General features: G+C 47.5%; 2 protein-coding genes across 3 annotated transcripts in view; one reads left to right on the top strand and one right to left on the bottom strand.

Annotated features, from left to right (window-relative positions):
- Positions 1 to 2670: 2670 nt before the first annotated feature.
- Positions 2671 to 15395, bottom strand: Ndufa8 (NADH:ubiquinone oxidoreductase subunit A8). Its single transcript, XM_050126811.1, has 4 exons — positions 15228 to 15395; positions 11465 to 11628; positions 6068 to 6233; positions 2671 to 2961 (listed from the first exon to the last, which is right to left on the bottom strand). Exons 1-4 carry the CDS (start codon positions 15276 to 15278, stop codon positions 2824 to 2826), a joined length of 519 nt encoding a protein of 172 aa, XP_049982768.1. The 5' UTR covers positions 15279 to 15395; the 3' UTR covers positions 2671 to 2823.
- Morn5 (MORN repeat containing 5) overlaps positions 11656 to 20082 on the top strand; it is a 33970-nt gene continuing 25543 nt past the window's right edge. The window contains exons 1-2 of one of the 2 annotated variants that reach the window (XM_050126813.1): positions 11656 to 14996; positions 18742 to 18889. In XM_050126813.1, the coding sequence (XP_049982770.1) occupies positions 18743 to 18889 (147 nt within the window). In that variant the 5' untranslated portion in view covers positions 11656 to 14996; position 18742. Of the gene's footprint in view, positions 14997 to 15498; positions 15614 to 18741; positions 18890 to 20082 lie in introns of those variants that run through there. The other variant, XM_050126812.1, reaches the window with a different exon arrangement.

The following is a 20082-nucleotide window of genomic DNA, read 5'->3' on the forward strand; positions in this document are numbered from 1 at the left end:
GGTGTTGGGCTCTGAGTGGGAGAGGAAGGAGCGGAAGGAGCCAAAGATGCGCCTTGTGTTTTGACACTGGGAGGATGGAGACAGTGCAGACTCAGATAGGGAAGACAGGAATGGGCTTGGCAGGGGACGGGGCGGGGGCAGATATGTTTCCTTTGGGAATGCAAGGAATTAGTCTCACTCCTCAAGCCAAGCCAGAGTGTCTGTCATTTGAAGCCCTGCTCACGAACCATCGCACTAACTGCTTTCCAACTGTTCTGTGACCTTTTACCTACTGACATTGAGACATGCATTTGTTGTAAGAAATTATCTTTAACTACCTAGACTTTCTGTCCTAGAAGGCTATTAACGTGTGATCCCCTCAAGAAGAGTACAGGAAAGCCAAAAGCTGGTTCCTTTGTTCAAGGAATTCAAAGCAAGGTGGGGAGGGTGGAAGGCGCAGCTGCTGTCCAACTTGGGTAAAAGTTAAAACATCCTAGAATTGAATTTGAAGACATTAACAGTTCAGGCTGTATTGTAATTCTACGGAGTCAGATTAGCATTTGGGGAGTGATTGGCACTCCATAGGCCACTTGAAGCAAGCTAGATCAAGTCAGCTTCTTGCACCCCACAAGTGGTTTGTTCTTTTGTTACCCAGTGAGGAAGGAGTCAGCAGTCTGCTCTATAGCTTGTTAGAAATCTCAAGTCCCCCCCCCCCAGACCTGAATCTCCCCTGCGTTGCACGGGCCGACTTCCCTGAGGGGTACAGGCTTTGCCATCGGCTGGAACTGGGTTCAGATCTCAGCTTAGCCACTTACTCCTCAGCTACAATGTGACCTTCTGACTGGCTTCCATATACAAAATCGGATCAGAACTTATACCTTGGTTTCGCATCAGAGGAGTTTTCAAACCCTGTCAGTCCACACCACACATCAGTGAACGTTGGGAAGGTGGGATCCAGGTAGCGGTATTTACAGGTTTCTGGATGACCCAATGTGTATCCAAGGCTGTGAACCACAAATGGTGTTCATGGACAAGTACAGCCATCAGAACCAGAACAGCCTTTCACCTGTCCCTGGATGTAGGTCTCAGGCGGGGCAGGGCCCTCTTCACTGCTTCCTAAGCATTGGTTCTTTCATCTATGAAATGGGCTAGCTGACATATTATTTTCTTTTAAAAAATTTACTTTTCTTCAACACAGGTGTTCTCCGTGTAGCCTTGGCTGCCTTGGAACCTACTCTGTAGACCAAGATGGCCTTGTATTCAGAGAGATCCACCTGCCTCTGCTTCCCAAGTACTGGGATTAAAGATGTGCTCCAGCACTGCCTGGCTAAAATACTTCTAAGTCACGCGTTTGCCACATATGTGTGAGTGCCCACCATCCAGAGGTGCTGGATCCCCTGAGCGCCACAGATGCTTGTGAGGCATCTGATGTGGGTGCCGGGAACATTACTTACAAATGGCTCTGAACACAAAGGAGTTGACTTCTGTGAAACACTTGGCACAGTGCAAGTCCTCAACAAATGTTATTTATGTAAGACTGAGCATTTTCTGAGAGGGGACTGACAAGTCAGTTATGGCAGGCAGTATACCATACACCTGTCAGCCTGTGGCCCTGCCCAACTCTAGGAATCGTAGCTGACTTCCAATTATTTGGCCACCAAGATGTTAATACACTTTGTCTCAGCTATTTTTAAAGCCCAAGCATTTATTCAAGAGTTTTGGAAGTCTGAGCAGAGGTGTGGAGGAAGTGGGAACTTCACTACAAATGTCCCCAATGGTGAGGTAAGCATGGCATAGAAATGCTTTCCCTTCAACTGGCCTTGTAGTCTTTGGAAGCAGCCCCTGTGCCTCATCTGTCTTAATGTCTCACTCTCCCCACAGAGAGTTGGAAGAACCGAAGGAGACGCACGCCCCAGAGTTTATTTTCACAGCTCTGCGACGCGGCCCAAAGCCACCGAGCTCTGACTTATGCAGCTACTTATGTGGCAATGCAATGCCACAACCATAAAGGGCAGTGACCCGGTCAGCTGTAAAGGAAACGGCCAAGTAAGTGAAGGGGAACTGGATAGGGTGAAGGAACGTGGGGGAACAGTGCTTTGAGCCAGCACTTCCTAAACACTGGGCTTTAACCTGCCCAGGAGGTAGATAAGCATGTGTCTTTGGTTTGTCCTCAAACTCAACCTCTCACCAGAGGTTAAGGAACACACCCAAGGCTGGAATTGACACTCAGACCTCCAACTTCCTGGCTTTGGAGCTGGGAGTTCAGCCTCCACCTCCCTTGTCTATCAGGAAAAACATCTGGGTTATAACACCAGACGGTGGGCTACTGAGGGGAAGCAGTGGAAGTTAGGTTCTTTAAGGAACTTTGAGCAACACAGCCTAGGGCCCAGCCAGCAGCCCCTCCCATGCCTGAGTCACAGGCTTAAACCTTCACTCTGTCCTGGATGGCCCTGGAATGACTGTTAGAGCTCTCTGCTTGGAATTCTGGCCTAGAAGAGAGAGCTGGAGTTTCACACTCTATGCTGACCTCTCCTGGGAAGCTGCTTCAGGTAGCAAAGCCTCCATGCTGGAGTGTGGCTCTCCTGCCACACAGGCAAATCCTCCTTAGAACAAGTCAGGAGCGCAAGAAAGGACAGGGGAAGTCATCTCTAAAGGCTAAAAGGTTACATAAAGCGTAATAAAACACAACTGTTTCCTTTAAAATTTTAATGGACAGGAAATGTATAGAATAACTGCCAAGTCACATAAATTAACTTTTTTGTTAACGTCCGTGATCCAGGAAAGCACACGCGAGCGGCATGGGTGTTTCCATCAGCTGTCATCTGGGCGCGTGTGGACCCGTCTTTACGTGGTCCAGAAAAAAAATCGGCTGCCGTGCTTGGCGGGTTTCAGATCCCCCTCTATCACAGGGTTGGGCTCCGGCCTCGGTCTTGAGTGGTAAGGGTTCTCTGGTAAAGGGCGATCCGTTTTCACTTTGGTAACCTGGAAGGGCGCAGAAGGAGGCAGGGTTCAATGGGACTGCAGCAGCAGTAACCCTGAACCCTCTGGGGTCCCATTGCTCCTGTCGCTCCAACTACTCCTCCACTTCGAACCGCAGGCAGATGCATTTAGCCTCACTTAATCCTTGCATACACTTCTGGAAGTCCACCTTTTGTTATTCTGCAGGGTAGGAGCTGAGGTTACAGCAAGAGACAAGCTGAGACAAGCTGTCCTCTGGGGTGTGAGCAAGACAGAACTTCTACTGTGCTGTGTGGGGAAGGGCAGACCCTGCACAAATCACCCACATTGAAGGCTGGGCCTAGGCTATTTCTGTGGAGAATCAGGAGTCTGCCAGGAAGATTAAAGGGGAAGACAAAGACAGCAGAGGCAATGTCTACAGAGCTCACTACAGCGGCAGAGACCACACCTAAGCAAGCTCTGGTGTTATCAGTGTTGATGCTGAGCGTATTATCCCAGCTCATCCTTACCAGCAGCTCCCACCTGGTGATGTCCTTGCTAGGATATATGCTTATGAGTTCCACGCACAGCTAAGGCACCAAGCTGGGTGATACAGTACGCAATGCTGTGCAAAGGTGCTTGGATTTAACCTGACGGCAGCAGGTGCCACTGTTACAGGGATGCGACCAATCACTATCTGCAGCTGGGAGCAGGGACGCTAGGCCTGGTGGTGGGCCCAGAGCTGAACCAACAGTTAGGAAACAGTAGGTCCTAAACTGCAGCCAAGAGCAAGGAGGAAAGCACCTACAACTACCATCCCCAATGATTATCAAAACCTCAACTGAAAAGCAACCAGAAATTCATTTTTAAATCTTGAACTTTGCTGTGGGGCCTTACACATGCTAGGTGAGTGTCTGTACTACTCAACAATACCTCTAGCCCAGAACTTATCCCTTTGAAAGTTAAGGACACAGGTCCCTACAAGTGGGCCACAGCTACTAAGCATTTTCTGACTTTTACTTCAGTGGTACCAACTCTAAGCCATCTGCATGTATGAGAGGCCAGGCCCATCTGCCTAGACATACCACTCAGAAACAATTCTGTGCCCAGAGCTCCAGGTACACAGTTAATATAACTAACTACCTTATGTGTACGTATTATCTCCAGTGCATAGGACAGTGACTGGGTCGCCTAAGGTGACGTTAGAGCTGGAGCTGGAACCCAAGGCCTTGAGTGCAGGTCCCTGTCCCCTGCTTCATTGTGCAGGTCACAAATGAAGAGTTCCTTGCTGCTTGACAGAGTAGTTCCAAACGCTCACTGGAGACATTCATGAAATCAGTCGAGAAAACTGTCATTCTTTGTTTCTGAGAATGTTTCTTGAATATAGAGTAACCAGGGACCCACTGGAAGAACAACTGATCGAAGAAGACTAGTGAAGCAACCTGCTCTCACACCCCCCAGAAGGGAGGGAGCAGGGCATCTCAGACCCATCCCTAAAGGAAGGCCTGAGGCATACTTGATAAAACTGCAGTGCATAAAAGGGGATTCCTGGGAGGAACTAGGATGTATATGAAGTGCCCCCCAACTTGCTTTCTTTATGATCAGGTTATCATTACGAGTAGGAGATAATTCTGCTAGGAAAAGGTGTGACATCCGGACTGGGGTCCAACTTGGTCTTCGGAGGAAGAGACAAGTGGGCCAGACAGAATGCCAAAGAGAATGCCAAAGAGAATGAAGCTACTGTTTAGGTTTCCCTTGGCTGGTTAATGGCCTTTCTGGAGACTGGACAATGGATTGGAGTGCAACTAAAATTGACAATACATGTCAAGAAATACATTTTTGCAGCAATTAGATAACTTTATTTCGGGGTAAAGAATGTTAATATAAAGACTCAAGAATAGGGCTGGAGAGATGGCTCAGTGGTTAAGAGCACTGACTGCTCTTCCAGAGGACCTGGTTCAATTCCCAGCACCCACATGGCAGCTCGCAACTGTCTGAAAATCCAGTTCCAGGGATCTGACACTTTTATACCAATGCACACAAAATAAAGTTAAATAAACCATAAAAAATATTAAAAAAAAAAAGACTCAAGAATAAATACTCTGGTTTAACAGCCTGACTCACAGCTTCCCCTGTGGTGAAGAAGAAAGAAGAAAAGGGAGTTCTACTGGTTAGGTGTGTTAAGTTTTATCACTTTCCAAATCTGATTGGCCACTACTAAGGTTACTTCCTCAGTTTAGCTAAAGAATGTATCTTAAATAAAGCTAAGTATGTCAGACTAAAAAAACCTAGGCTACCCATCTATTCGTGGCGCTGGCCCCAAAGGGACGAAAACTAAGATGGACAGCCTGTGTGCCTAGTGCTGGGCAGGGGCTCACACAGGCCCTGGGGATAGTAGACAGGGCAGTCAGGTAGCTGGGAAGTAACAAGATTCAGTCCTTCTCTTCCATCCAACCGTGCCCTTCCCGCCCGCCAAGCTCTGCTGCCTGGCTCTAAGGAGTGGAGGCCCTCAGTTCAAGCAACAGGCATGTAGGCCACTGTGGGCAGGACTTCTTCTGCTGCACATCACAGCAGCTCGGGAGCAGCTGGGAGTCCCTACAGTCTTAGAGTTTCAATAATGCATCTTTCTTGCCTGCACAGATCCTACAGTGAAGACAGAGTTTAAGCCCCAAATTCTTCAATTTCACAGGATGAACTATCTTGCAGAAGCAGCTCAGGAAGAGCTCTCCAGGAAGGTCACAGCAGCGTGTGTGCGTTTGGGGGCCCAGCACTCAGAATGCTCCTGAGCTAAGACTCACGAGAACACAAAGAACAGTGCAGACATCAGGCTTCCATGATGCCTCAGCCAGAGTCATCACCGAAACCACCAACCCAGGAGGAAGGGAGGACCCGCTCTTCAATTCTTGATGGTCCAAAAAATCTGGCACAAGCTGCTCCTGCTGCCCCAGTGGATTTGCCAACGGCCCTCACTAGCATGGTGGCTAACGCACTCTGCTCCCTGTTGGCTAACACCTGCTAGGACACACTGGCTTCTGGATGTCGAGTCCTTTGTCTGGTAAATGGGGACCACTCATAGCCTCTCCATCCTCAGAGGGACCCCTTCTGCCTTTGTCACAGCCAATCCCCTCTACCCAACCCAGAGGAAGCTTACCTTGGACAGCTCCCCAAGGTCTGGCCGCACCCAGCCTAGTTCATCCAGCACACACTTGTCAAACTTGGCCTGCTGTTTGCGGCAGTGACGAAACATCTGCGTGTTGGAATAATCAAGGCAAGTCCAGTACTCTGTGAAAGGCTCTGCACAGTGACGCTTGATCTGCCTGGAAAGGAAGGCTACAGGTTAGGGATAGCTCTTCACAACACAGTAGCCTTACATTCTGCAAAGTGTAGGAGTAACAATGCCACACCCCAAGGCACCTTCAAGGCCTTCAAGTAAAAACTGACAACTAAGAGCTGAGACTGCAGGGAAGGAGCCCTGCCCACTGCTAGGATGTAACTAGTGCAACCACTGTGGAAGGTCATCAAGAATGGAAACCAGAACACCATGAGATCCAACTACACCATTCGAGGCTGCACCCAAAGGACTCGCTACAACCGACCCCAGACACTAGACCATGTGCCTGCTGCTGCTCCATTCACAAAAGCAGGGGATCATCAACAGAACACTGGACAATGAAAACGCAGCATGTGTATATGATGGAGTTTTTCTCAGCTTTATTTATTTTTGGTTTTTCAGGAAAGTCTCATTGTGTAGCCCTGGCTGTCCTGGAACTCACTATGCAGACCAAGCTGTCCTCAAACTCAAGAGATCTGTCCACCTCTGCCTCCAGTGTGCTACCATGCCTGGTTTACTCAGCCTCTAAGAAATACGAATCTGCAGGAAAACAGAACTAGTAAGTGTCATATTAAGCAAGGTGGCACAGTCTGAGACCCGAACCACCATCCTCTCTCATATCTCATGTGGTTTTAGACTTTTAATACATGTGTATTTGTATGTTGTAGGACAGCAGGTCATAAGAGAGGCAGAAGAACAAAGGTTGCGAGAGCCGGTACAGACTAGGACAAGGGGACTGGGGGTGGGAGCACACAAAGGAGGGGAGACCAACAACAAAAACAAATTTTGCTTGAAAAATGTCATAATGAAGCCTAACTTTCCATATGCTTTGTAATTAAAAAAGAAAACCCGCTGGGCGGTGGTGGCGCACGCCTTTAATCCCAGCACTCGGGAGGCAGAGACAGGTGGATCTCTGTGAGTTCGAGGCCAGCCTGGTCTACAAAGGGAGTTCCAGGACAGGCTCCAAAGCTACAGAGAAACCCTGTCTCAAATATCCAAAATAAATAAATAAATGAATGAATGAATGAATGAATAAATAAATAAAGAAAAAGAAAACCCAAAGTTAAGAATCAGTAAGTAAGAAATAAAACACAGCAAGATTTCTCAGGAGCAAACCTTCCTTTATTCATCAAAAATAAAAGCCTATGGCCTAAGCCACAGGCATTTTACTCAGGAGACCTCTCTAGAGCCTGCTCAGTCTTTACATCACAGCTCAGCAAACTCAGAAGGGAAGGAAGCAGTCAGAACCTGGCATGCTGACAGAGGCCAGGGGTAAGAGACCTTCAAACACGAGCACATTAACTAACGGGAGGGAGGTAGTGCTGGCCAGAATCAGTCCTCACTATGAAGAGCTGGGCGCTGCTAGGAAGCAGAGCAGCAAATAACTCCCTCTGAACCATGGAAGCTGCTGGAGGAAGCTAGGGAGACGGCCAGTACCTAAAGCATCTGGCACATAAGTAACAGAACCACCTAAGAGCCAAGGTGCCCTGGCTGCCCCACTGTAAATTCCATCCTCTGAAGGAGGGGACAGGAGATGCAAAGCAAGCTTGCGGGTGAGACTAGCCATAGTGCTAAGCTCCATGCCTGAGTGACACACCTCACAGAATAAGGATTCCCGGTCTCAGCCTTGAGTTTCTGAATGAATGTGGGCACATGTGCACACCCACACAGACCCACACACATTCATACACATATATGTTCACACAGACATAAGAACAGATACACAAAGAAAAGACAGGCCAAGGAAAGCTAGGTGGTGATGGGGAAGCTTTGTTAACCAATTATCTTTAAGAGGTGGGACCAAGTTAGGGTGTGGCTTTCTGGGGTCTGGAGAAAAAAAAAAAAAAACAAGGCCCAGGTGCTCTCTCTCTGTGGTTCCCTCCAGCACAGCTGAGCTTGGACTTCTCGTCCCTGTTTCGTGAGTTTTCCCCTTATAATAAATAAAGATATAATTGTTTTATCATTTAGCTAGCCTGGTTATTTCCCAAATCAAGCTAACTTCTACAGGTGTGGGGTACAGGACTGTAACCCCAGCATGTGGGAGGTGGAGACAGGAGGATTGGGAATTCAAGGGTAGCCTTAGGTACAGGGTGGATGTGAGGCCAGCCTGAACTACATCACTCTATTCCACCCACCCTCCCCTGAGAAAGGGAGGGTAGAGATAAGAAGAGAAGAAAAAATGGCTGGGGCAACCCCTTCCCTTTTCATTCAAACCTGTTAGGAATTAAAATAAAACTTCGAGAAAAATAAAATAAAATACTACTTTATGTAACCCCCACCACCCCTCTCCGGGTGTCTCAGGAAGACTTTCGGAGAGTTTACGCATGCAGCACAAGTCTACCCTCCATGCTGCTCCCTGCCGCTCACCCAGTTTCCATCTTAGGCCTTCCCAAAGTTACCTAGCACCCTGGGTAACTCCCACCCTCCTCTTCTGTGTTCTCCACAGTCGTAACAGGAATCACAGCCCAGCACTGCAGCGGGAGACCCTGCCTGGCCTCTGCTCACCATGCCTCGGTGGTCATCTCCAGCTTCAGGAATCTTAGAAAGTCACTTTTATTCCCCAAAATAAGTAAAGGCGTATTTAACCCTGAAGGCAATAATACTGACATAACTCCAGGCATCATAAAGCACTATCTCCTATCTCCTAAATATTTAAACACTGTGTATATAGCATCAGTGCAGAGGGCAGACTAAGTTGACCCTGTTGGGGACTGTGGACCCCCAGACCCTGAATGTCCTGTGACCCCCTGCCTGCCGAAGTAAACAATGTGTTTTCCTATGCTTGCAGCTGCTCTGAGCAAACAACTTGTTTTGCAGCTGCTCTAAGCAGCAGACCCTCAGGAGTTCCTGAGGGCAGGGGAGTGGTTTCTGGTGGGCTTGCAGCTGAGTGTTAGGGTGTGGCCATTAGTCAAGGAGACCCTATATAAGCTGCCCTGGAACACAGAAAAAGGGGCATTCTTGGCACCTGTGTCTCTGTGTGTGTGTATGTTTCAATCTCCAGCCCCTTGCCCAGCTCGTGAACCAGTAGAGCAGGCACTGTGCTACAGACCCAACCTAGAAAACAGTAAGGCGGGGGCTGGTGAGCTGATTCAGTGTGTAAAACTGCCTTAACCCTGATGCCCTGAGTTTAATCACTGGAGCTGACATAAAGGTGACAAAAGAAAACCAACTCCACAAAGGTGGCCTCTGATCCCCCACACCTGCACCATGGCATGTGCACATGCCCCCTCCACATGGATAAATATATATTTTAAATTAGGGGCTGGAGAGAGGACTCCGCAGGTAAGATCATTTGGTGCTTTGCTTAGGAACTGATTTGGTTCCCAGAACACACATGGCAGCTCACATCCAGGCCCAGGGGATCTGATTCCCTCTCCTGATCTCCCATCCTAAAGTACCAGGAATGTACGAACATGGTGCACAGACACATATCCAGTCAAAATACACAAACACATTTTAAGAATTTTTTTAATCATTCATGGTTTAAAAAATAGCAATAAAAGTTCAGATCTCAAATATAATTATCTAAACCTTAAAAAAATTACACTGTTGGAAAATGAATACCAAGGAATTAAAAAAACTAGACGTAATTGCATACAACTTTAATCCCAGCACTTGGGAGGCAGAAGCAGGAGCTGTGAGTTCAAGGCCAATCTGGTCTACTTAGTGAGTTGCAGGACAGCCAGGCTACCTAGGAAACCATGTGTCAAAACATAATAAAAATAAAAGTAAAAAATAAGGAGAAAGAACAAAGAAAGAAAGAAAGGCTAAACAGTATAGACTGAAGCTCACCAACAAGAGCTGTCAGGTATAATGTATACATTATACATTATATTAAAAATATACATATTATAATTGTAACCACAAAAGTATCTTTGCATGTGGACAGGGACAGCACAGGCAAGAAAGAAGAAAGACAGCCACTGAGTCACGAGGCAGCAGTCGGCCCCACTCTTCTGTAACACCCCTCCTTTTCCTCTGGGAAACAACTCCCTGTCTCTCAGATAGAGTGGGTGAAGGTAAGACTAAACCTCACTTTGGGCCTGACCAATCAGAGTGCTTACCTCCCAGGGTCCACAGACAGTGGGATCTGGCTCAGCGGGGACTCTGCCCACACTGGCAATGGCACTGCAATGAGGGCTCGCTGATGGGGAGGGCATCTTGCAGTGGCTGCTGGCCATGCCAAGGCAATAGCAAAGGGAAAGTCTATTTGAAAATGACGTCAGCAGAGAAGTGCTGAGCCCAGAGACTGCAGAAACCAGAGGGAAAAGGTACGACATAGCTCTGCTGCCACTCAGACCCTCGATCCAGCCCTGCCTGACACCAGGACTATTTCTGGACTTCTCAGCCACCCACTCTAGGTAGTTTCTGTCCTTTTATTACAACAGAATCTCAAACACCTTTCCTGCGGCTGGGTGAGGTGGCGCACACTGCCGGCGCACACTTGGCAGCCGGATCAGGAATGAGTACTCTAGGACTGCACTCTGAGTTCCAGGCTGACTTAATCAAACCAAACTTTTTTTTTTTTTTTTGAGAGCATCTCACGTAGCCCAAACTGGCCTCCAGTTCCCTGTGTCGCCACAGCTGCCCTTGTTGGTCCCCCTGCCTCCAGCTCCTGAGCTAGGACTATAAGACCCTAACACCATGCCCAAATAACACTGTTCAGCTAGTTACACAGCTGGGCTTGTGCTGCACACAGTGTCGGACCTAAAACCCAATACTCAATACTTTCCTAACCATCACAACTGTCTGTTGTCTGTCAACAAGCATTGGGCTGATGTGGTTGTACAGACCTTTTAAAAACACCTACTGCAGCCGGGCGGTGGTGGCGCACACCTTTAATCCCAGCACTTGGGAGGCAGAAGCAGGCAGATCTCTGTGAGTTTGAGACCAGCCTGGTCTACAAGAGCTAGTTCCAGGACAGGCTCCAAAACCACTGAGAAACCCTGTCTCGAAAAACCAAAAAATAAAAAAATAAAAAAAAAAAATAAAAACCACCTACTGCAATACTGTAGAGAACAGACACTATTGCAGAGCTGACAACTGAGACTCATGGAGGAACTTGCCTTATAAAAACAAATCCAAAAGAAACAAAATAATTTTGGTCTATCTGATTTCAAAACCTGCACACTTGCACATTTAATTAGCTGGAAGCCACTTCCTCACTGAAGACTATTTCAGAACACCTTGATGTTCCAGATGTCAGGTGAGTCTTACCTGAAGAAGTTGAGCGCACAGCTGTTGACCAGCTTGCCCTCCTGCAGACAACGCCTGGGGTCCTTCTCCTCCCAGCGGCACAGCATGAACTCCTTATTGGCCTTGTCACACTGAGCCCCATAGTGGTGGGCTGCGGCTTTAAGCACAGCTGAGCTGACTTTCACCTAGAAAAGCGACGAGGAGGAGGTCACACACCAAGTCAGGTACAACTGAGTGCGTTAGGCTCTTGCATGTGTCTTACCAGGCTGAAAGAACCAGCCCCGTTCTGGCGACCCTAACAGAATCTTGCTTAAATAACTGTCAACATTGCTAAGATTCCTCTCCAGAAATGAAATGAATCATATAAGGACATCTGAAACTCCCAGAGGGCTGGGAAATCAGAGGAAGGGAGGAAAAGGAAAGAAAGAGCTCAGAGTCTGGCAATTACTAAGAATAAAGTCCTGGAAGAGGCCCACACTAATGCTACCTCTAGCATTGTGATCACGACAAGACTTCCCTGCTTGCCTTCAGCGCTGTCTTGAGAAGCATTGCAGACCAGATGCAGGTTGCTACAGTTACTAGAACCAACAGAGATCTCAACATCTTTGCTTTTCAGTGATTTTGGCTACTCTGTTTCTCTTCTAATATTTCTATCTTACTGCCCTAGTAAAGCCTGCAGGCGGGCATTGAGCACCAACTCTGCCATGGGCAACTTATTAAGCCTGAACTTTAAAGAGCAGGGTGGGGTATTGACTGTTGGCATCTGGGCGTGGGCTGTGCTTTTGCTTTACTGTTGCAGTTTTCCCAGCCAGGGAATTCTCAGATTCTTCATCAACCGAGAAATGTAACAAAGAGCATTAGCAGGTTTCCTAAAACTTGCTGTCAGGAAACTCTACTTTAATATACCACTGAATTAGATTTTTAAAAATATTGAGGACTTTAACATGAGAAAGTCTTTAGTCTTATTTTATGCACTTTATACATATTAATTTACTCCTAAGACTAATGTTGGGGAAGGAAGAGAGAGAGGTTCCCCTCCATTCTACAGAAAGCAGATGAGGGCCAGAACTGCCCACCAGCACTGTCTGTCACGACTAGCAACACAAACGTCAACTTACATATAAGTGAAATTTCCTTTGGCGTGACATTACTATCGCAGAGAACATGGAGAGCTTGAGATGTAACTATCCCCTCAGCTATTTCTTCACGGCCGATGAAGCCCATCCAGCATCCTTTGTCCCCAGAACACACAATCTCAACATCCTTCCTCATCACTCACACAGCCACTCTGCACCACAGGCTTCCACACAGGCAGAATCTCAGCAAAGCCCCCACAAACCACGCCCATACCTCCTGATGTCTATTTCCTGTTTGTGTACAGTGGAGTGTGGTGCACTCATTCCCTAGGGCCTTGTGAAGATCCAGTGAGCTCAGGCCTGTAAACATGCGAAGGATGTACCTGACCCAAGTCTATCAGTACCGCCTGTTGCTTAATTTTCACTCAAAACTATCAAGACACCAAGGAATACTTTTGTTGGTGGTGGTGGGTTTCTCTGTGTGGCCATGGCTGTCCTGGGACTCACTGTGTACACCAGGCTAGCCTCGAACCTGGAGATCCACCTGCCTCTCCCTCCAAAGTCCTCCTTTCCTCCAAAGGAAAGCACCACCACTGTCCGGCTGGTATTTTTAACTCAAAGCTTCTGGATGTTTATCCCCACCCCATAGGGATGTGACATGACTCCTAAGTCATAAAGCCTGAAATGAATTCTATCTGCTCCCCAAAGCCATTGCTGCTGCTCTTTGCCCCTCTGGGTCTGTTGTCATATTCCAGACCCAACCCAGGCTCTTCAGCATTATTGCTGAGTAAGGACTCACTCACAAGGTTACCATGGTTATCCATGTATTTCTCCGTTATTTTAACAGTCACTGTCTTCCCAAGTTTCTTACTCTTCAATCCAGTTTCTATAAGTCACTTGAAGTGGCCTTCCAAAAACTTTTATTTTACTCTGCTGCTACAATTCAGAAACCAACTCCCCAAAAAAGTCGTGCTCAGCAGCGGCAGAAAACCTGAACTTCCTGTTTGCTGTCCAAGGCTTTCTGGGCTCAAACTACCTCTCCAGCCTTCTCACCAGACTTCACAAAAGAGCCTGTGCTCAATGCTTCCAGGACCCACGTCCAGCCCCAGCTTCCCCATCTCCTTACTTTATTCACTTCCTTCTTCCACTACTCAGTTTTTCTCTCCATCCCTACCCATAAAACACCAGATTTCAAATGCTGTGTTTTACAATAAGCTAACATGTGCTTTCTCCATCTTTTTATGTTTCATACAGAACTGTTCATAGAGACGCCTCATCCTGCTAGCAGAACACCCTTGTTTACAAGTGCTAACCGCTACTCAAAGCGACCAAGAATTAGGTCTAGAACTCAGAATCAATATCAAATCCTACTTTCTCCTTAACCCAGTCCTACCTGTCCCTCATATATTTAATCATATGTGTCTTATCTTTTATTACACTTTAGTTATTTGCATGATCATATAAATTAATAGTTCTAACTTTAAAGAAAAATGTATTAAAAGCTCCTGCATGAAATGTTTGCTGAGCCAACTAAAAATCTAACAAAAAAACATGTCAACTCATGTTAAACCAGTTTTAGGATGGGATAAGAATAAAAAGCTGGCTCATGGGAACATCCCTTGTCACTTCTTAGTAAATGTCACTCATACCATGAGGACAGCTAGCAGCTCTTCATTTGAGAAAAATGACAGCTGCCCCCTTCACAGGTTGTCAAGAGCGTACAGGAAGTGGCGTGGGAAAACATCTGACAGTGCCTTCTGTGGAATTCTCAGCATTTAATTTTTAGCCTTGCCGGTCTATTTATTTTATCAAATCCTGCCATGGCAGTCTTCTGCCTTAACACATCCACCCTTTCCCATCATCTCACAGGATCAAGTCCAAACTGCTCTGGCCTGGTCAGTGACTCCTCCAGAGGCTCAGCCCACCACTAACACTAGGCTGACACCAAACATCTCTGGCTTTCTCCACTCTAGCATAGTTTAGCTGAGCCTTCCCTGCACAGGCTTCAGAACAGATCTGGATCCCCGTTCCACCTGTTCCACACATAGTCTCTGTGACCTTGGGCAGATCACTCCTACTGTCGGGGCCCTACTTCTGTACTTCAAGAAAGATGAGTTATATCTTACCTCACTGTGTGTCCCAAGTAATTAGCAACTTGGCCTGGAGAAGTGGCTTGGTTGTGTTTGCCATAATTACAATAACACATCACCTGCACTTCAGTTTCCACAGCACCAGCTGCATTGTGCTGTCCAGTCTTACCTATCTCCTTATCAAACTAGAAACTACCAAAGAAGGGCACTGTCCCTTTCATATTTGCATGTGCACATAACAAATATTTAAATGTCTCTACAAGAAGTAAATGCTTTAAGTGCGTCCTGTTACCAAAGACCCTGACCCACGCCAGCCTCACTGTCCAACACACACGCTGCCGCGGCCCCCAGGCCTCTGCGCCGAGATTTTGACAGACTCGGTGGAAGGTGAGCACCTGGGAAGGCATACTCGCCTCACGCGGAGGTACAGCAAGGGACTAGGTGATATCAGAGAGTGTCACCCCGATTCACAGGAAGAGAGTCACTGGTGGGGGCCTGGGTGTTTGGAGACACGGCGGGAAGTGATCTTGCAGGTCGCAGAGGCCGGGACCGAGCGCGGGCCAGCTTAGCAGCAGCTGCAGCCCCGGGCCTCCCGCCTGCCCTCAGGGCGAGCCTCACCTCCTCCACTTTCAGCTCTTCCACAGTGGGCAGCTCCACTATCCCCGGCATGACGGCGGCAGCCCCGACCCTGATCAGGTGCCCTCAGCCGCGTCGCCCGTCTCCTTCAATTCCCCTTTGGGTCTCCCAGGTTGCCCTGTACCATTTGCGCATGCGTCTCCAGCGGCGCGCAGGCGCAATGCTCTGCCGCTGCTGGAGTAGACGCGTGTACGCCATTTCAGGAAGTCAAGCGGGGTTGGGGGGCGGGACTTCGTTTGAACTCCGCCCACACCTCCTGGTTGTTATAGTAACACTGAGGGCGCTGAAGTTGTTTTGTCTCGCTAGACTCTAGCCGCTGACATGCAGTACACCGGGAGCAAATATATCGGGTCATACATAAACGGGAGGTAAGGTTCCATTCCTCCGTGTGTCCACTCCCGGGCTGGAGAAAGGCAGCTGCCTTTTGCTCTCTGCCCGGGACTTGAGCCAAGCATTTTCAAACGTTTGCACTACTAACATGCTCATGCACACATGTCTAATACGCCACATAGGTGGGATTCATTCAATTTATTGTGTGATATGTGTGCGTATCCCAGCACCCTCTTCTGGCCTCTGTGGGTACCAGGCACGCACATGGTGCACATAAAAACATGTAGGCAAAACACTCATACACATTAAAAAATAAAAATAATTTTTTTAAAAAATGACTTTTTAAGAAAGGAAAACAGGAGCCTGGACTACAAGAGCTGGTTCCAGGACAGCTGGGGTTCTTATACAGAGAAACCCTGTCTCAAAAAAAAATGGAAAATAGGAAATGCTATTCAGCAAATGCCAGTTATAATCCCTGCCCTCAAAAAGCTCAGGCAGACATGAGGGCAAGTAAGCCCGACACAGTTACAAGTAATCAAGGTCAGCCCTGTGGACATGAGAGAGGACCCAGTGTGGCTAGCAGCTCCAGATGAAGAAAGTGGAATATTTTTGAGAGCTGGAGAGCCTGAGGCTGGGGGGAAGTATATTGACAGATAAGTGATAGTTGTTGGGGTGTAAATCACTCCATGGGGCTGTGGAGATGGAGAGATGAAGGCCTGATTTGGGAGGGTCTGTGTACACAAGCTAGAGGAACTGCAGGGTGTTTTGAGTTTGAGGCTGCGGGAGCGATGGTCTAGCCGGCCATAGGGATGGATGGTTTCCTAGAGAAAGTGGTGATAATTCATATGGGTGATGACTCAAATCTTCAATCACCTCTGCAAGGGAGAGGGTAAAGGACTCGAGACTCTTGTCTGACCCTTCGGAAGGTGGCAGAGATGCTGGGTGTACAACACTTCCACAACAGTGATCTAGTTCAGGCTGATCTCGCACGTTCATGGTTGAACTTAGGCAAAACAAGCGGCTTACTCACTCTTAGGACAATGCTAAGAAGCAATGGGGTAAGGATTCCTACCCATTTCTGTGTGTAAACCACATCACGTCTTCCCACCTGGCCTTGCTACAGCAGAAGTTTTGTCAGGTGGAGATGAAGGAAACCGGGAAACCCACACACATCTTTATGATGTGCTCTGCACATAAAGTCAGTGAGACAGACAGATACCGACAGAAGGCCAGAATTCTACACACTTTCACCTGTCTGTACTGCACCAGCCACCCCTGCTCATCCCAAGCAATGGGGTCTTTTTGCTACTGCTGTAGTCACAGTACTGAAACCCAGACCTGACAGGAGCCTCTTGATTGCCCACAACCCACAAGAAGATAGTAGTTGACTTGCTGGTCTTCTTCTCATAGTTTTGCCATGTACTCTGCCTGAATCTTGGTTTTTGGCAACAGTCATCGTTGGGGCTGCTTAGATCCAGCATGTAATGAGAGAAACAGCTCTGAGAGAACCCAGCCTTCCGCTAGAGGTGGACCTCGATTTCCTCATCAGAAGGCAGAGCTAATGAACACCCCGAGGGGATTCAAGGGATACTTAACAGTATGCATACAGATGTTGTTTTCACAGAGGATTCAAGGGGAAACTTAACAGTATGCATACAGATGTTCTTTTCACAGGGAGATAATGGCAGGGGGAGGGGGCTCTTTTCTTTCTTGGTCTGAGAGGAGGCAATTTATTTTTAGAGTTTAAATGCCTGGAATCACTTCTTATATAGAATAAATTAATACTTAATATTTGGTTAGACTTCCCATTGCTGGTGGGAATATAACATTGGACAAGTGCTCTGGAAGAACTTGACATTTTCTTAAAAAATAAGACAGGCATTTGACTCCTAGGTATTAGCCTGATAAATGGAAATACACGCTCATACAAAGGCATACTTGTGGGTACTTCAACAGCTTTATGTAACTGAGACTGTAATAACGGGAAACTGGAATGAACCCAAACATCCTCCAACATGTGAATGAGCAAACAATGTGGTATATCCATTCACTGGAAGAGCACACACAGTGAGAATGCTGGTTCACACAGCAGTAATATGAATAGATCTCAGAAGAATTATATTGCGTGAAGGAAGTCCCCCCTCCCAAAAAGGAGCACATAGTATATGATTTTTATATAAAATTATAGGAAGTGAAGATGAATTCATGGTCACAGAAAATTGATGAGTATTTGCTTAGGGATGAGGAATGGAAAGAACAAATAAGAAAGATTAAAGAAGATTATGCAGCAGCTGGGGTGGGGGATATATTAATTATATTAACTATGATGATGGTTTCCAGGATATGTGTCAAGACTCATAAGCTATACACTTTAATTTTGTGTACAGTTTTGCATATCAATTATGCTTCATAAATAAAACTGTTTTAACAAAACATTAAAATTCATGATTTGCTTGTACCATATCTAAATATAAAAATGAAAAACCCAGTATAGTGGCTTATACCTACAATCGCAGCATTTGAGAGGCTGAGGCAGGAGGATTGACATGGCTTCAAGGCCAGTCTGAGCTACATGAGCTCCAGGTCAGCATCAGATAGAGAGTGAATCTCTGTTGATAAATAAATAAATAAATGTAGGGCCTCTGACCTCATGGTCATGATTTTCCTGGAAGTGCTGCACAGCTGAGTTCTAGATGATTCTACTTGAGAACACAGAGAAGAAGAAAGACCTTCTACATTTTGTAATAGCCACCATGCCTCATGGTGATTCCCATTTGACAAATGAAAAAGGTAAGGTAAGGTGCAGAGTGATTTCTGTAGCTGGCCCAAGCTAACATTTGACAGGATTTGCTTAGTGGGCAAGACTGAACTGGTCACGGTGGACTCAGAATCAGCTGCCTGAGCCGCTGGTCTCTGCAGTTTCTGCTGTGTAGCTCTGACACCGTCCACAGCCCTCTCTGGACCTAGCAAGGCCAGCAGTGAACAGCATCAACTCCAGGACAGTCTGCAGGGGCAGGGAGGATGACAGAGCAAAGGCTGCGCATCTTAAACAACTTTGGGGGGGGGGGTTGATGAAAACAAAGCCCCACAAAAGCTCTGCCAGAATCGTGATGAATGATGACACCTAAGGATGGAGAGAGTGACTGTCCCCCCCATGTCCTTACAGGATGGAGGGCGATGCGGAGTACATCCTCCCTACTGAGACGAGATATGTTGGGGACATGAAGGACGGCATGTTCCATGGAGAAGGAACCCTGTTCTTTCCCAGTGGGAGCCGATTCGACGCCACCTGGGAGAAAGGATTGGTGGTGAAGGTGACCAGCTGGGGCTTCGGGAAGGGTCTCAGGCAGGAAGAGCCCCCCACCTGCCGTAGCCCCATAGCCTCCCTACCTGTTGTTGCCTCTTTCCATTCTCCCCTCCCTCCATCCTGCTGTGCCATTACAGTCTGCTCTCTGGCCAGTGACTCTCTATCTCTGAAATGCATGCTCCTCAGTGTGTGTGTGTGTGTGTGTGTGTGTGTGTGTGTGTGTGTGTGGTTTTCAAGATAGGGTTTTTCTGCGTGTCCCTAGCTGTCCTGGAGCTCACTGTATAGACTAGGCTGTACTTGAGCTCACGGATCTGCTTGCCTTTGCCTCCCGAGGGCCGGGATTAAAGTGTGCACCGCCACTGCCCAGTCCATACTCCCCAGCCTTGAATTAACAATAGTCAGCGTGGCTATGTACTGCTGCCGTGGTGGATTACCCCTCAGCTGACCATGTTAAGTCAGCCTCCATGTACCATTGTATGGCTCTGGGGACTGGAAGCCTAAACAGGGCCAGCAGGCCAACCCCAGGAGAGAATCTCTTTCCGCACATTTTTTTCTACCTTCTAGAAGCTGCCTGCATTTCTTGACTCAGGCCCAGGTATCACTCCAGTCTCTGCTCACAGCTCCAAGTCACTTCTTCTCCCCTGCTCCTGCCGTCTCATCCTCTCCCCTGGACCTGTCTACCTCTCTCTTGTAAGGACCCTCACATTGAGAGATTCTAGAAGAGGTCTCTTTTTAAAATTATGCAAGGTAACACATTCACAAGTTCCAGCAGGTCTGGTCAGCTTTGGGGGTAGGGTGGGACGGCGTAGCTTAGCCACCCACGATGGTGCTGACTGTAGAGAGAAGTGTGCATTCTCAGCCATCTCCTGACACACAGCACCACCTCTGCTGCATCATCGAATCCAAAGGTTCTCATCTTGGGGTTTATGGGTAGAACTTAGGGATCAGTGGACCCCTGATTTATGCACACACAAAAGCCTCTGTGAATATGGAACTATATTTTTCTGCGGGGAAATGACCTGTACTCATTTGAGTTTCCCTGAGTGTTTGCTGGGCCTGACGCATGACCTAAATAAAGGTTAAGAAATGCTTCTTCTTTTATAGCTTGGAGACTCTAAGCCTCAGGAAGGGGATGTGACTTACCCAAGGTCACACAGTGAACAAACAGTATTGTGGGAATTTCCACCCATGTTTCCTGAG

Source organism: Alexandromys fortis, unplaced genomic scaffold, assembly GCF_014885135.2.
Source record: "Alexandromys fortis isolate MF-2015 unplaced genomic scaffold, M_Fortis_MF-2015_v1.1 scaffold_268, whole genome shotgun sequence".
Lineage (NCBI taxonomy): Eukaryota > Metazoa > Chordata > Mammalia > Rodentia > Cricetidae > Alexandromys > Alexandromys fortis.